The sequence below is a fragment of the Syngnathus floridae genome, chromosome 3 (genome assembly GCF_059516105.1).
Source record: "Syngnathus floridae isolate MCC-2025c chromosome 3, RoL_Sflo_1.0, whole genome shotgun sequence".
NCBI classification, from domain to species: domain Eukaryota; kingdom Metazoa; phylum Chordata; class Actinopteri; order Syngnathiformes; family Syngnathidae; genus Syngnathus; species Syngnathus floridae.
In genome coordinates, this window is record NC_142415.1 from 2,426,612 (window position 1) to 2,444,953 (window position 18,342).

The 18,342-nt window shown below is 43.9% G+C and overlaps 1 protein-coding gene across 1 annotated transcript in view; it reads left to right on the forward strand.

Moving 5' to 3' along the window:
- The first annotated feature begins 1,252 nt into the window (after positions 1–1,252).
- The window catches only part of tmc3 (transmembrane channel like 3), a 112,279-nt gene continuing 95,189 nt past the window's right edge, over positions 1,253–18,342 (forward strand). Inside the window, exons 1-3 of the mRNA XM_088371486.1 lie at positions 1,253–1,436; positions 3,612–3,758; positions 17,646–17,721. Of these exons, the coding sequence (XP_088227612.1) occupies positions 1,315–1,436; positions 3,612–3,758; positions 17,646–17,721 (345 nt within the window). The 5' untranslated portion in view covers positions 1,253–1,314. The remainder of the gene's footprint in view (positions 1,437–3,611; positions 3,759–17,645; positions 17,722–18,342) is intronic.

An 18,342-nucleotide genomic window follows, 5' to 3' on the forward strand; every position in this document is an offset into this window, starting at 1 on the left:
AATTTTATTGCTTAAATCGCATTTTTTGACGAGCTGAGCACGTTTTCTGAATTGTGTCACGCTTCGACAGATCGAAATTACGTTCCTCACTATCCCAGGGTGAGAAAACAGAGTTCACAATGCACATACAAGTAAACAACACAGGAAAAATAACATCAATGAACAATAAGAGTGATAGCACGCTAGCCGCTCCCGATGCACAGCAGAGTCCAGAAAGATGACAGTCAACCAGGCCACTGTGAACACGAGCACACAGCAGGCACGCACTGTCCGGTTCGTGGATCCTATCAGGCGAACGCAACCCATCTTGTCGTCCCGCGAACGAACGTACGCCAGGAGAATGGAAGGCACGGCTGGGCGAGCTGGGTTGGCCGCAAGCCTGGCCTGACGTCTCCGCGCTGGCCCCTCTTCTCTTTTTGTTTACATTCACTGAAGCTAAACGCGTACAACTTGAGACGTCATGAGACGTCACTTCCGGCTGGCGGCTCGGTGCAGTCAAACTCGTCTGCGCGGGAAATTTAAATTATATTTTTCAGAGCAACAGCTTCCTTTTCGTTGTTTCAATAGCCAATTTATATTTATAATCCCATAAGCTAACTAAAACCGATTTATACATATACCGGTGTCTCTGGGCCTTTAATGTCTCCGCATGAAAGTCCAGAACGCCACAAAACCCACTTTCGCCGATGTCGAGCAGAACCTGCCTGCTTTTCTTGTAGCACGACGTATTATGACGAGACGAACGCATAAAACTGTCGGACAAACACTCATTAAACGAACAAAACACCGTACGGGCGGGACAGAGAGAGGTCGCTGCGTGTGCACGCGCCGCCATCTTGAAACTTACATTCAAATCTTGCGAAACTGCTAACTCCCCAAACAGAAACACCCACACACATTGAGATGGCTCCATTATTTTGGACAACCCCCCACTGAATTATTACAATGTGTGAACCAGATGATACCGGACGTGAGCATGTCATTCAAATACCTCACTTTGACTTTTGAAAAGTTAGATTAACACAACCAGACTATTCAGTTTGAAACATTTTTTTTCATGTATACACTTCTGAAAATTAAATCCAATCTGACTCACCTAAAACATAATAATAATAAAAAACACACACCAGCCACTAGTTTTGAGAGGATTTAGTTTTCACAACCCAAGAAAGAGTTGGCACTGGCCCTTTAAGCGTTCAGAATGTCACTGATTGGCCTGATGTTAAAGGACATTTAGGGTCTTCCGCTGGAGCGAGGATGTTTTAGTGAGGCTCCAGATCAAACACATACAGACACACTCCGAGAAGAGACATCATGAGCACAGTTTCAGAATCCATGGTTGGAAGTAGCAGATCTTTGTCTGCAGCCAAGCGGCACAAGAGTGTCAGGAAGAATTCCAGAAAGATTTATTCAGCCTACCAGGATCAAGACCAGGGGTGAGCAATTACCTAATTGTCCTCCCACCAATGAGTATTCAACATATGCCAAATCTAGCCACTAAGTACTACTACTGTAAGCCATTCTGTGTACAATATAAATTTATGATCTTATTTTCCCCCATTGTATTAAACTCCTTCTCTGGTATATCTCTTCAAATAAACCTGTAGCAACCAATAACTAAAAATAGAGGGTACATATTTACTTTGATTTGCCTCACACATTACGCACGTATGGACCTCTTCTTGTGAATTGCTTACAAAATGAAAATGTTACTCTAGTAATCATGATTAAGGAGCGAGGGGGGGGTGCTATTCAATCTAATTTATGAAGAGCTGTTTGCAGAAATGAGATAAATTAGTATACTGTACTTATTTGATTGTATATACACTATTGTCTCCAAATAATTGTTTTAACAGGATAAAAAGTAACATGAAATAACAAAGTAATGCTTGCAAATTAACAAATCAGATTAATCCAAATGTATTTATATCATTTTCAAAGCGGTCTTCTATGTGTATGAAAGTAAAACTCTGTTTGACAGTCATAAAAATTATGATGTTACAAGTTTGGTGTAAAATATTTCAATCTTATTTTCTCCCTCTGCTAATGCTGAGTGGTATCACTGGTGTAACATCCACAGCCGAATGGAGTTTTGTAAAATGGGTTGCTCAGTTGCTTTTCAGCACCTAACATACATAGTCTATATCAGATTGCATAATGAATCAGCAGTGAATGTTTGTTGTTGGTGGTCTCAACCATAGGCACAGATAGCACTGGGGATGGGGCACATGTCCCCTGCAGTTTAATTAGCACCATGATCCCTTAAGTTGGCAAAAAAGGGGTACTTGAGCGCTGCTAATGTTCTTTTTCCATCGGGACAGCCATGGAGCCTGCATAGCGTATGTTGTGCTGCAACTGCTGATGCGTTTAAGTTCCACCAAAAATGTCATAATTTATACTTCTGTCGGAATTTTTGTCAACCTTCTTCCTGATGTTTGACCTCCAACTCAATAAGGAGACGAATCATACAAAAACCAGACATACATACATATTAAGTCGGGTCCTCAAGAGCCCCTATCCAGCCTGATTTAGATGCATCCCTACTGCGACAAACCTGATTGAAATCATCAGGATCATTATCAGGCTTTTCCAACGCTTGCTGATGAGTTGATCATTTTAATCAGGTGTGCTGTAGTAGGGCTGCACCTAAAACAGGTTCAATAGGGGCTCTCGAGCACCAGACTTGGGCACCCCTGCTGTTTATAGTATTAGACATTCATACATTTATTTGGGTTGAAAGTCCTAATGGCCCTTCAGAGGAACCTATGACTGATGTGGCCCGCGACAACAATTAGTTTGACATCCCTGAAATAGCCAAGATATGTCACTTAATTGTTCTGTGTTGGTGAGTATAGTCATAGTAATATCAGATTGAGAATCTACGCAGGAATAATAAGTGGCATTTACTCCTATATAAACCAAGATAAATGTATTTTTTTTATGGTGCATGCACTATAGGAACATCAGTGAGTGTGTGAGTGTGTGAGTGTGTGAGTGTGTGAGTGTGTGTGTGTGTGTGTGTGTGTGTGTGTGTGTGCGTGTGTGTGTGTGTGTGTGTGTGTGTGCGTGTGTGTGCGTGTGTGTGTGAGTGAGTGTGTGAGTGAGATATGAAGAATAACATTAAGATTTTAATTTTTAAACATGAGATTTTTTTTCCTCCAGATTCTGGGTCACTTTGAATAAACACAGATCGGAAGCTCAGATCTTTCCACCGCCGTGCATAGTCGTGCATGCATTCTTTCTATACATATGAATATGTTTAGATCACTACTGTAAGTCAAAGGTGGCTTTAATTTTAAGTATTCTAGATTTTGAAAATGAATTTTCTCAAGTTAGATTGATTTAAGGAATCATAACTGTCAATATTGAACGCACGCACACACGCACACACATGCACACACGCACACACACAAACAGATCCCAGAAGTCCAAACAAGGTATGGATTTCTCAAGTGATTTGTCACTTCTAATTTTAGTTATACACTGGACAGACATGACAGTTCAGCAGTACATACTACAGACATGAGACTCTGAATGCCTCAAAGTGGTATTTTTAATGGAATGTTTCAAACTAAAAACTGGGTATAACTCCACTCTATTCTTCTCTGCAGTTCCTCTGATGAAGATGACAAAGTGGATGAACGGGTAGACAGTGATGATCCGGAGGAGATGTTCCAGAACATTCAGTATCAGAAGGAGATCATCGCCAACATTCGGACAAGACCCTGGCCAATGAGACGCAAGCTCAAAGTCTTGAAGTACTGTATGGTCTTTTTAAATAAATTTTTGGGTTAAAGTTCCCAAAGGTTATTTTTTTTGATAATCCTAAATTGAAAATCAAAACCAATAATTTACTGTGGAAAGCCTAAAATGGCATGATGCAGCTCCTTTAACTTATATGACAATAGTTTTTGGACGATTTACACACAACCAACTAATTGTGTCTGAGGCTACTCTCTTTGGAAATGGACAAATGCAAGATAACAGGCCTTAAAACATGTAGTAATTACTAATTGATTTATCCAGGTTAATAAAACAAATGGAAATGGTTTCACTGTCAAATTTGACTACATGTAGCTAGCAGACAGTACGAAGAGAAGCTTGAAAAGATGGAGTTTCTCAGATGTGCTGAGTATGTGCCTTTGATATGAAGCTTTATACGAGGCAGTTTGTTATTACTGCAAGTTTATTACCCCCATCGAGTATGGGAAGCAATTCTGCATTTTTACGCCCCCTTTAATCTCAGGCTGAATGTGTGGGATCACTTCCACTGCAATAATAGCTCATATATTATTCCACAACTCTGTCACATTTCCAGCCGCATTTATATCAATGTGATATTTAACCACATTTTCTTTAAGAAGGGCGCTAAACATTAACCTACATCTTATTTCCCACAGTCCTGTTTGAAATAATTGTTTTGTTATCACTGATCGATATCTAGCTACCAGCCTTCTCAGCTCGCTGTCATTACTGGGTAAATGAGTGCCCTTACAGCGGCGACATGGAAAAAGCCACGCCTATTGAATTCAAGTACAGATTGAATTTAATGAGTTGTAATTTTATACATAAGCAATAATTTAAAATGACACAATTGATGAAGATGTAAAAACAAATTAGTTTGTTTTTACATCTTCATCAATTGTAACATAATTTACTGTACATACACCGTATAAAATCCAGGCATACTAATTCCAAAACAGCACAAGCCAGGGGGAAAAGTACTAGCAGTTTCCAGAGTAATGGATATACGGAATAACACTATTTTTTAATTTTGTCATATATGCCTTTAGTCAGGCACATGCACGGATACGTGACAGGGCGGTCAAGATAGGTGTGATATGGCATCTGTCGATGGATATTTACAGTATGTACGAATTTGAGTCCTTGTGAGAATTCTGATCTGCTGTGCAAACCAGACCACCCTGCGTATGGCAAACCCTTTCAAAATTTAACAGCTCGACTCGATAAAATTTGCAGCTATCTGTAATTCAATTTTAACCAGTCAATAAAATTCCAGATACTGCAACTATATTCGGATACTACAACTATATTTCTGCTATCCACAAATACCATTTCAGATATTTTTAATTCATTTCACCAAAGAAAAATACTGTTACTTTGTTCAATCACATGTATGTGATTTGCCATTACAGACACATACTGTTGCAATTACGAATATCTGCAAATGATAGCTACAATTCCAAGACATAATTCATCTCAATCCAAGATATTTACATGTTCCTTTTCAGCTAATTTACAACAGTGCTGTCCAAACTATGGCCTATGGTCATTGCTATCTACTGCAGGGGGGCGGGGGGCAGCATTGGAGGTGTGCTTGTGTGTGCGTGCGCGTGTGCGTGTGTGTGTTCTCCTGGATCGCCACCTTGACGTGGTGGAGAACCTTGTGTGTTCCAATGAACCTGAGAACAATGCCGTCCGGAGCTTAGGCTCCTAGTAGGGTCACCCATGGCGGTAAGGTCGAGGGGGAGGTTCCAGACAAAGCGCGATCCAAAAAGACCTCAACGGCGGATGTGGCGAATGATGATGATGTCACAACAGCACTGAAGGTGGGTGAAGGCTGCAACAGAGGATGGCCTCTAGTCGTAGTGGTTCTCCATGCCATTGGAACCAGGCCCCCCTCTGCCAAGGGGCCGTGTGGTGGCTGCAGGCGCATGAGTCTCCCCATGTTACAAGACATCATGCGCAGGCGTCCTCCCGAAATTGAACCCATCCTACTTTACATCCTGGATAGAAAAAGTCCTGTGGCGACCAGGAATTGATGACAGGAGCAGGACAGTGTAGTCTGGGAGCTCCTAGCCACAACCTGGCACACAGCCGGTGGGTGATAGATTCAGTCGTGAAGCTCTTGGACTGAGGCAGAAAGAGCTTTTCGGCAGCTAACACCCACGACTGAGCAGCCCTGTTTAGGATCCACTCAGCTCACCCCAGTAGGGGAGGGGGTTAGAAAAGGTACCGTATTTTCCGGACTATAAGTCGCTCCGGAGTATAAGTCGCACCAGCCATAAAATGCCCCAAAAAGTGAAAAAAAACATATATAAGTCGCTCCGGAGTATAAGTTGCATTTTGGGGGGCAATTTATTCGACTAAATCCCACACCAAAAACAGTCATGAACGAGCAACAACAGGCTAAACGATAGCAACAACAGGCTAAACGATAGGTATGCTAACGTGACAAACACAAACAAAGAGCTGAGAACGGGCCTGATGTAACATATAGAGTGATTAAGGACAACTATTACATGAATAACATGTTTATAAAACCATTGGTGTCACTCCAATTCATTAAATCCATCGATCATTCGATACGATAGCAACAGGCTAAACGATAGGTATGCTAACGTGACAAACACAAATGAGGAGCTGAGAACGGGCCTGACGTAACATATAGAGTGATTTAGGACAACCATTACACAAATAACATGTTTATAAAACCATCGGTGTCCCTCCAATTCATTAAATCCATCGATCGTTCTTTGTCAACAATGGCTGCGCGCGGCTGAGGGCGCTTGCACTTCAAAATATTCCACAGGCTCATATAACGATAGATAAACTATATTTCAAATAACTATAATATAAGCAATAATATTATCAAACCATCCGTGCACTTTAAATCCATTAAATCCATCGATCAAATTCCTCGTCCTTTGTCAACATCGCCGCGCGTGCGCCCTGACGTCAGCCTCGTCTTTATTCCACAGATCTACTATATAACTATATTGTAGCGTTAACAAAGTACAAGGATAGACGTGGGTTTGGTAAACGGCTCTTTATTCCACAAAACAAACTTCCAAGCGTGTGGCGGCGTGGACCTCCAGAGACGATAGCTCCATGGCAGAGGACCGGGCGTGCGTAATGGCCATGTCCGAGCCCCATGCACCGTTCGCGGACAGCCACTCGACCGAGCGCCGGCCCCCGACTCAGTAGAGTAGGACCGGGCGTGCGTAAAAGCCATAATAGTTTTTCAAACCTTCTATGTCACTCCAAATCCTTAATTCCTTTAAACTCTTTGTCCTCCGTGTCACTTAGAAATGATCACCGCTAATGACGCCGGTCGTCCTTACGTGGGTCGCGCCGCGCGGTGCCCATGACGTCACTTGAAATAGTAATCCATTGGTACATCACGGTTCTCCAAACTTTCTTTCTGCTGCTCGATTACTGTTTTCAGCTGCATATTTTACAACTTGAAGTTTGTAACTTGCAAAATATGACTTTCTTTTTGGTGCCATTTTTCTTAAGCCCACCCAGTTGATGAGTCACGGCCAACGGTGAAATTTAAAGCGCCCTCATCCAGTTTCGTCTGAAAATATATTTTTTTTCAGATGTAGTTTTTTGTTTTGTTTATTTGGTTGTTTTATCAAAGACAAACTCTGCTTTATTGTCGATTTTTTTTTCATATACCAAGACACACAAAGAAATTGAAATTACGTTCCCACTATCCCTCGATGAGATAGTACACATATCCATACAAGCAACACAAAAAAACCCAAGAAGGCATAAACAATGAATAAATAAGAGTGTTGAATAAATGATAAATAAACAAATAATAATAAATAATAATAATAAATATAAGAGGAGCAAACAGACAGTGGACTTGGATATGGTGCTTTAAAGTGTTAATTGCTTTATTTGATGTTTTCTCTATTTTTTATGTTTTGAATATGTTCAAGATAAAGATATAAAAGCATGCTAAGTGATCAACTATACTAAAAATAACATGGGAAGTGGTCAACTATACTTTTAAGTGATGTCTTAATGATCAAGTAAAAATTTGTGGAAAAAAAAAACATATATAAGTCGCTCCTGAGTATAAGTCGCCCCCCCACCCAAAGTATGAAAAAAACCGCGACTTATAGTCCGGAAATTACGGTACTCTAAAAATGAACTGCCTTGAAACTCCTGTCTGGACTACCGCATCCAGAGGGATCACCACCACCGTCCGAAACATAAATTACGATTCTACTTTGGAACCTCGAATATGAGGACCCTCATGGACAACCATTATCTCGAGAGCTTCCAGATTGACATCGCAGCGCTGTCCGAAACCCGATTAGCTGGTGACATTCAGCTGAAGGAGGAGAAAGCTGGATACACTTTCTTTTGGAAGGGAAAGCCTGCAAATGAGCCACGTATCCATGGCGTGGGCTTTGCCATAAAAAAACAGCCTCATCAACCACCTCTATGAACTCCCTGTGGGTATCAATGAACGCCTAATGACCATGCGCCTGATGCCTGCAAGCAGTCAAATGGCCACCGTTATTAGTGCGTATGATCCAACGCTTGATGCACAGGATGAAGTATAAGAGACGTTCTATGCTGACCTTGACACCATCCTATCGAAAGTCCCCAAGGAGGACAAGATAATCCTACTTGGAGACTTCAATGCCAGAGTGGGACGAAACCATCAAAGTCAAAAGTCAAAGTCAAAGTCAGCTTTATTGTCAATTTCTCCACATGCCAAAGACACACAAAGAAACCGAAATTTCGTTCCCCCCTATCCCACGGTGACAAGACATGGCTCACAACAGACAAACAGTAAACAAGTATAACAAAAGCGTGCTGAATAAATAATGAATAAATAACACAACAATAAATAAATAAATAATTAATTAAGAGGAGCGTAAAAACGCGTACAGCAGACATTCCCGAAAATAGCGCAACAGTGCCGCACGCTACGCAGAAGGGGGTAGCGAGTTCAGGGCCCTAACAGCCTGGAGAAAGAAGCTGTTGGCGAGTCTGGTGGTGCGGGAGCGCAGGCTCCTGTACCTCTTCCCAGAGGGCAGAAGGTCAAACAAGGAGTGGGCCGGGTGACTCACATCTCTGGCAATCGAGGTTGCCTTGCGGGCGAGATGGGAGGTGTAAATGTCCTTCAGGGAGGGAAGCGAAGCACCAATAATCTTACCAGCCGTGTTCACTATGCGCTGCAGGGCCTTCAAGTTCTGTTCAGTGCAGTTACCACCCCAGACAGCGATGCAACTGGTGAGGACGCTCTCAATGGTGCCACGGTAGAATGTAGACAGGACTGCCTGAGGAGCACATGCACGCCTGAGCTTCCGCAGGAAATACAGGCGGCGCTGAGCTTTCTTTGCCAGTGACGAGGTGTTCGCGGACCAGGAGAGGTCCTCACTGATGTGCACCCCCAGGAACTTGGTGCAGCTCACCCTCTCCACCACAGCACCGTCGATGATCAGCGGCAGGTGTGTTGTGTGACCCTTCCGGAAGTCCACAATGATTTCCTTGGTCTTACTGACGTTCAGCAGGAGGTTGTTGTCCCTGCACCACGTGGAGAGGCACGCTGGGAAGAGAAGGGTTGGGAAACATCAACTCAAATGGCACACTGCTGACAAAGTGCTCAGAACACAACCTGGTCATCAAAAGAATACATTCAAAACATCATGGGTGCATCCTTGCAGTAAACACTGGCACCTCATTGCTATGTCATTGTCCGCACCAAAGACCCTTTTGACGTGCTTAACACCAGAGCAATGACCAGTGATTGCTGGACTGACCACTGCCTCATTCGCTCCATCATATCTATCCGCTTTTTGCGGCAAAGAAGGATGCAGAAAAGACAAAGCTTAACATCGAGCGGCTGGGTGATACTACCTACTAACAACAGCTCCAGGCGGCTCTCAGTGCGGACCTGCCCAAGCAGTATCCAAATGATGCTGAAGAACACTGGGACAGGCTTTCCTCTACCATCATGGACTCCAGCAAAAGCATCCTTGGTCAGAAAAAGCGGAAACATCAGGACTGGTACGATGAGAGGGGAGCAGTGAGCAGCAGCGGTGCATTTGGTGATCTAACCCCCCCATTCCAACCCTGAATGTGAGTGCCAAACAGGGAGGCAATGGGTCCCATTTTTATAGTCTTTGGTATGACCCGGCCGTGGTTTGAACCCACAACCTCCAGTCTCAGGGCGGACACTCTACTACTAGGCCACTGAGCTGGTTATGACAAGCGGCAAACTTTTATCACCTGGCAAAATAACATCAATTGCAAGGTTAAAAAAGCAGTCCATGCCAAGGCAAAGGCGGCTGTCCAATAGACGGTTAGGAGGCTGGAGAACCTTTGGTGGACGAGGAAGGCTCTGGAGATCCAGCAGCTTGCTGACTCAGGAGACACCAGAGGATTCTTCGAAGCCACAAGAGCGGTACACGACCCCAGCTACTGTTCCCTAACCCTCCTTTGCTCCAAGGATGGGTTCACGCTGCTGAAAGAAAAGGGAGCAATAACAAACAGGTGGAAAGAGCATTTCGAGAATCTTCTGAACAGGGACACCACTCCGGAGATGGAGGCCCTTGAAAAACTCACTCAACAGCCCGTAATTGAGAAGATGGGAGAACCACCCAGCCTGGAAGAGGTGCAGGATGCAATTAGGAAGAACAACAAGGCGGCCGGCCCTGATGGCATCCCAGCAGAAGTCCTGAAGGAAGGCGGACCCGATCTCCTCAGACACATCCATGCCCTGCTTCTCAAAATATGGGAACAAGAGAAAATCCCTGCACAACTTAGGGATGCCCTAGTTGTCCCCATCTTTAAGAAGGGAGACAAAGCAGACTGCGGGAACTACCGTGGCATTTCTCTTCTGTCCACCACAAGCAAAGCCCTAGCTCTGGTTTTGGCTAACAGACTCACACCCCTGGCAGAAAACATCCTTCCCGAGTCTCAAAGTGGTTTCTGCCCAAACAGAGGCACCACAGATATTATTTTCATTGCTCGTCAACTCCAAGAAAAATGCAGGGAACAAAATTTACTACTATACATGACCTTCATAGACCTCACCAAAGCCGACTCAGTGAACCGTCAAGCACTCTGGCTGGTTCTGGCAAAGATTGGCTGCCCAGAGAAGTACATCCAGGCACTGAGACTGCTACATGACAATATGTCAGCTGCAGTCCTCAGTGGCAGTAAAGATGAAACAGAACCCTTTGGGTTGACACAGGAGTGAAACAAGGATGTGTCATTGCTCTAACGCTGTTCTCCATCTTCATTACTGCTGTCCTCCATCTCACGGGCAGACATCTTCCCCATGGAGTCCAAATTATGTACAGAACTGACAGGCAACTTTTCAATGGAGGTACAGTATGCAAATGACAACGCTCTTGTAGCCCTCTCAGAAGAGGACCGACAGTGCACAGTTGCCTTCATGAGAGCATACAAACAGCTTGGTCTAGCCATCAACATAGAAAAAGACCCAAATTCTCCATAAGTCACCACCAAACAGTACTCCTGTCCCGTCTCCAAACATCTCCATCGACAACACCAGACTGGAAAATGTGGACCACTTCCCATATCTAAGTAGCCTCCTATCATCAAAATCCAACATTGATGAAGAGATAAACCACCGCCTCAGCTGTGGCAGTGGGGCTTTCTCAAGGCTAAGGAAGAGAGTCTTTGAGAACCGCGACCTTCTGGTGAGAACCAAAATCCTGGTCTACAAAGCTGTCATGCTGCCCACTCTTCTGTATGAGTCAGAGGCCTGGACCACATACAGCAGGCACTTAAAAGCACTGGAGATATACCATCAGAGATGCCACCGAAAAATCCTCAGAATCCGTTGGGAGGATATATGCACCAATACCAGCGTCCTGAAGGAGGCTGACATCCTCACCATCACCGCCACCATCGCTCAACACCAGCTCAGATGGACTGGTCATGTTGTCCGCATGCCTGATCTCTGCCTTCCAAAACAACTACTCCCAGCTTGTTGAAGGAAAACGTGCCCCAGGAGGCCAGAAGACGAGGTATAAGGATAACATCAAAATAAACATCAAAAGGTTCCACATAAACCTTAAAACTTGGGAAGATATGGCAAAAAATAGGTTGACATGGAGAAACCTTGTCCGTGAGGGTGCTCCACTTTATAACGACGACCTCCACCATACTGCAGAAGACAAGCGCAGACTCAGAAAGGAGAGAGCATCCACCAAACAGGCCCAAACCAAACCCACCACCACTACTAATTTCACCTGCCCACGCTGCACAAGAACAATCGGGTCCAGGATCTGCCTCCACACTCATCTGAAGACCCACAAGGACCAAGACGGAGGACAGTCATACTCGACTACGAGTGACCGCCGATGAGTTGTAGAGGTTGGTCGTTGGTAGCAGAATCATGTAACTGGGCCACCCTTTTTTGAAAATATCATTTATGCAAAATAACATTGGACAGTTTAAACTACATCTGACGCAATTACCTTACGAGTGTGACAGATTGTTTTGTTTCGTACATCGTTTGGCTTCTAAATGCCCAAGGGGAAACGTAACAAGAGAGATGCCCCTGCTAAAGCCTCGGTTTCAGTTGAAACTTCTTTGATGAATGATGAATCCTCGGAGGAGGAGACTGCAGATTGATCCACAATCAACCACAATCTGCCATTGCAAGCAGTGAAAAGTAGGATTTTGGAGACTAAAGACTAACTTGAATACTAAAATAGTCACTTTCCGGAAGAAACGACAAAACGAGAGACCCGTTTTAGTGACTTGGAGTCTGGCTTGAATACATACGCTGACTTGGCGATTCACCAAGTAAATTGCCGTTATAGCTTTCTGCTGGGGCAACTCCAGGGTAAGACATCTATAATCTCCTGCATAGCAGGGGGCAACATCTCAAGTGATGCTGATTCAGTCCTCTCTGGGAGATGTTTTAGAGGTTAAGGTATATGGGTAAACCTTGAGGTTTCTACTTGTAAATTCTTGTAGACACCACAATTGTAGAAAAGGCTGTGAGACTGACTTCTTTAAGGGGGCGGAACTTGGAGCACGAGCTGCATTGTATGTTGAAGGAGGAAAGGCGGAAAAGAAAGTAAAGACAGTGGCTATAGATTGAGAGTTCTGACTATTCATATCATTTGTTTAGTTCAGCCGAGTGAAGTTTACCCAGCTTCAGTGTGCGTAAGGAAAAACCACACACACACGCAAGTACTCCACACACACCCAAGTACTCCACACACACTCAGACGTCGTCTGAAGCATCAAGTTGTACTGTGGCTGCCAATCTTATGAAAACATCAGAAAACCCAAGACCCTTTTCTGGAGTTTCTAATCGGACTCACAACAGTGATCTGGATTAAACCACCAGCACATAAACTGTCACTATTTTTCAACAATCATATTTCTCAGTGTCTGACTGGGAGTTTTTCTCAGTTTCACCAGAGCTGCTGTTTTGTGCTTGCTGACAAATACTGGGTCGCCGAGCTGTTTCTGTTGTTCTGGTCTCACTTTCAGATGGGACTCTGGAAAGAAAACCACTTGGTAGCAAAAGATGATGATAATGGGTTCCATGTCGACCTCCTTTAGGTGCTGGCTTCACAACATACTGGTACGTGCATTTTTTCAGGGCAACAGACATCTGCCTCCGAAAGATCAGCTAACTTATGCTTGCCTTGAGATGGACATTCTGACCAACACTGTTGCCTTCTCTCAAGGTTGAATCAACCTTATGCTCGTCAAAGTAGGGTTTGTTGCGATGAGCTACTTTCTTTGAGAATCGTCATGTGGGACCACGGACGAGAGGGAATAGACAGTGGTTGAAGGAGACCAGGTGGAGGACGGTGAGATTTGTTGCTGGCACAAACTGGTCAGGCTTGTAATGAACTCCTCAATGTCCTTGCGCATTACTAGCCACAAGAATGTCTGGGCAACCAAAAACAGTGTCCGACGAACTCCCGGGTGACAGGCCACTTTGGAGGTATGTACCCACTTCAACACGAACGTAGCACATCCGGAACAAACAGCTTATCCTCTGGAGTGCTGTCTGGAACCTAGTCCTTCCTCCAACATCTTTTCGACCTCCCACTGAAGACTGCCCACGAGACAACGCCTCTCGCGTCTCTGCTGCCGTGAGCTGACTGCCGGACGTAGCACATCCGGAACAAATGGCTTCCCCTCTGGAGTGCTGTCTGGAACCTAGACTTTCCTCAACCATCTTTTCGACCTCCCACCAAAGACTGCACACGAGACAAAGCCTCTCAAGTCTCCGTCTATGCTGCTCAGCTGCCGTGAGCTGATTGCCGCCGAGTTGCATGGGTTCTTCTTTAACCTCAGTGGCTCTCATCTGGAGAGGGCGTGCTGATTACCCCGTGGTCTCCGACCTCGCAACTTTGGAGAGCCTAGGGGTAGTGGTTCTGGGGACAACTCATGCTTTCCTGCTCACTCTCTCTCCCATTCTGTCAAACGATTGTCCAGTCTGATAGATAAAACAATAAAGCAAGCAGGTAATTGACTGTCCCCTTTTGCTGTGGCCCCAGAGACAGCCTATGAGGTAGGCAATCTTGGGATAGTCGGTGGAATATAAAAATGGTTGCTGGATGAACACTAATGAGCACTGGACGAGAAATGCACGGCAACATCCCGAATCTTGATTGGAAGGGGAGGCTGAGGAGTGTGATTCCTCTGTACTGTCCGCTCAGTAACTGACACAGAGTTTAAGTTACCTCTCTTTCTGGAACAGATAACACAGAGTTTCCCTCATTTCAGGGTTAACTTACTCAGAATTTTCATATAAACTGCTTTCTGCAATACCCCACTGGTTCATGAGACCCTATCTGTGCTGTAATCACACACATCTGTCGGTAGACCCGAGAAAACAGTAAAACAGCATTGATAATTACTTGAGTACAGTGCAGAGGGTACCTGGAATGATTGTATAATTTATTTGATGCACCAAAATTAGAACAACCTCACGTCAACTCTAGTTGCAGGGACAGCTGCTCTGAGAAAATTGGCATATGTTTTTTCTGCAGGGGGTGAGTCCTCATTTTGCAACGTCACAATGAGAGGACCCGGTTGTTTTCTTGGAGCGGGGGGGGACAGCTGTTTAGAAAGCAGGGATATGCAGGAATGATCCAAGATGAGTGAACGGAGGAAAACACCACTTTGGCAGTGCTATAAGCTTTAAAAATTTGATTCAGCGTGATATGGCTTTTTTAATAATCCTACAAGGGGAACTTTATTATTGTAACAAGTTTTGGATAAACAAACAAACAAATAAAACATGACTTGACGGATAAACCAAAGAATAAGTGAGGGAACAAATACATAAAACCGCAATTACAGGAATTCTGACAAAATAGGGGGTCCTCGGTCTACGACGTTGATCTGTAAACGGAATTTCGGTGTACGTCGGTAAAGTAATAAAATGAAACAGTGCAGTAATAAAAAAAGAGAAAACAATTCCTTACCTTTATTCCTGTGGTTGATGATAACATACGCGAGCAAGAGAGATGACGCAACAGTCCAAAACGGTGTACGTATACTATGTGAGTTGGTAACGCCATCTTCCTCGATCCACAGCCTCTCTCGCAGTGTATTCTTCCACCATGCGCACCAACTAGTTTCTGTGCGTGTTAGGAATCTCAAAACGCCTCAAACGACGCAAAAACACTTAGGTTGGAAAAAGGCTTTGTCAGGTTTAGAATCAGCAAAAGGATCAGCAGACAAAACCAGTGAGGCAGAATGTTGAGTCTTTTCTCACGAGGAGTGCATCCAGACTTACATCAATCCGATTACACTAAAGGTCTGTTTTACACTCCTCTCTTTTTATTCAGGAATGCCCTACCTACAATGTGAGACTAGCCCCTGATAGGTGGGGGGGAAAGCGTGGGCTTTGTCTCATGAGAGAAGAAACGAGATTCTATGTGAAACTAGAAGTCGCAGACAGGATCCCATGAGAAACGAAAAGTGTGCAAGGACAAAATGCTATGTGAAACAAAGTAGTCATGTGAAAAGAGTGCAAAGACAAAATGACATGTGCAGACATCAACAACTTTCTTGGATTCCCAGAGGTGTAGAAGGTCAGGAAGCTCCAGACAGCATCGTTTGACTTGTTGTGGACTGGGTGATGTCTGCAAGGCGAAACAGCAAGCATTCTGTGCAATAACTTTATTAATAAGTACTCATTAGTGAACGCATGATAACATATATATACAATTTATCTAACAAGCTTTGTTAGGGTTTTTCAGGTTATCTTTATTCAAGATTCAAGATTCAAGATTCAAGAGTTTTTTATTCGCCATGTTTGAGCGTGCCAAACAAGGAATTTGACTTCGGTAAATCACAGCCTCTGTTCAACATTTAGGTGACTAACAACAACACTCAGCACATGTGAAGAACGAAAGATATTCTCAAGCATCCCCAGATCTTAAACTCCCAAGAGGGCAAGGGAAAACTCAAAACTCCAGCTATGGGAAATGAGAAACCTTGAGAAAAGTCCACAGATGGGAGGGTCCCTCTTCTAGGATGACCAGGCTGCAATGGATGCAGAGAGGACACATAGTACAAACAGTGTAAACAAAAAAGGTGTGGAAAGCAGGATGTTATTGCACAGTAATGACTCTGAGACTCTAAGAGTGGTGTGAGTTCATCAGAGCGACAGCCTGGGGGAAGAAGCTGTCTCTGTGTCTGCTGGTTTTAGTGTACAGAGCTCTATAACGGCGTCCGGAGGGGACATTATCATAGGATTATGTTGGAATGCAACAGGTAATAAATACCTTACCTTTCCTCCTTATCACAAGGTCGTAAAACATCCCCTGAGATGTTTAGACTAGAGGACAAGGGCTTTCTATTCAGCCCACTCATACCCCCACTCTGTTTCTCTTAATAAATATCCTCTTGCAGGAAGGAGAGTTCAGACCTCCATTCGAACATCGCTGCACGCACAGCGACGAATGGACTCTCCACCTGCAGGTGTCTAAAAGGACTTGTCTCCCGTGTGGTTCTTGCAAAATAAGTTGGAGTGAGCAAATCTCTAACAGGCTTTATGAGATGAAATACGAAAAAAATTATATATGAGACGTACAGTCAAACCTCGGTTTTCGACCACAATCCGTTCCAGAAGGCGGTTCGAGAAGTGAATCGTTCGAATTCCGAATCTATTTTTCCCATTAAAATAATGGAAAAAATCTAAATCCGTTCCAAGACTAAAAAAAAAAAACGCCTTTTTTAAGCATTTTTTCATTTGCGCATTTTTGTCCGATTGCGCAACTGCAGCGCACCGTCGAACGCGCAACCGTAGCGCGCCACCAACCGCGCAACTGCACTGCGCTGGTCGCATTATTGTGACAGAGCCGTCACTGAAATTTAGAAAATATTTTTAAAATCCTGATGTACTTTCCAAAATTTAAGTTGACTTCAGTGCACAGGGAGCTTAATTTGGTCCAATCGCGCGACCGCAGCGCGCCAGGTGCTCACTGTCGCATTGCTTTAAGAGCGTCTTTGTGTTTTAGGATGGCTTTACTGCTCCCACTTACTTTCTTTGGAGGCATGATTACAAACCTCAAAGTAACGAAAATACAATAACAACGAATGGAGTCACTCGGCATCCGGGCCGCGTGGTCGGGTTTTCTCGGGTCCTCTCGGCTCATCTCGCGAGGTTTGACCTGCGAATTTTTGAGCGACAACTGAAGTAAAAAACTCTCGAATTTTTCATTCGAATTCCGATTTGTTCGAGAACCAGGACGTTCGAAAACCGAGGTTTGACTGTATGTCGTAAACACTAAACGTAACTTGAGGTCGTCGTAAACCGAGGACCCCCTGTATATTTTGTATAGGCATTCTCGCATTATTCTTAGATGTAACAGTTGTATTTTCAAAGGATCAATGTCCATTATTTTGTATTCCAGGCATGCCAGAGAGATAGTTCTGAAGTATGAGGGACGCCTAACAAGGACCAGGGGCTATCAGACAGCAGGAGCTGATGTATGTATACAAACTAGTATGACTTCTATCAAAACCATGTCTTTTTTTATTTCTGTAATGAAGAGCTGTGCATTTGTGGTCAAAATTAACTTGCCGAATATGTGCTGCACCAAGCATTCTAAAAATGAAATCATGTGGTCACAGGCACGATCCCTGTTCAGATCAAACTTGGAAAAAAAAATAGGAAGAAAACTAGAAACGGGACAAAAGATCATGTTAATTTGTTATATGCCTTGATTAACTGCCACAAAAGTGGACCTGAAGCTAAAATTGTGGACAAACTGTTTCCGTTTGGAAAAAGGTATTGAAGTGGCCCAGAAAAGAGCTGAAGACGAGGATGGATGGTAGATAATTATGTCCTATATCCTGAGTCAGCAGAAATGGCAAGGTCGTTTGTGATTGTGATGAGAGCTGTCAGTGATGTGGTGAGATTTTAAACCTAGAGTGAAGGATCCAGCACGAAGACTAGATCTTTGTTTGAAGGCCAAAGTGGCAGGATTATGGAAGAAGGCTGAAGCAATGAGCAGTTCAATTATGCGATATAAAATAGTTATTGTTTTCTGCGCGCGCGTGTATGAGGCGTATAGTGTGAAGCTGGCCCCCCACTCCACGCAAAATTTA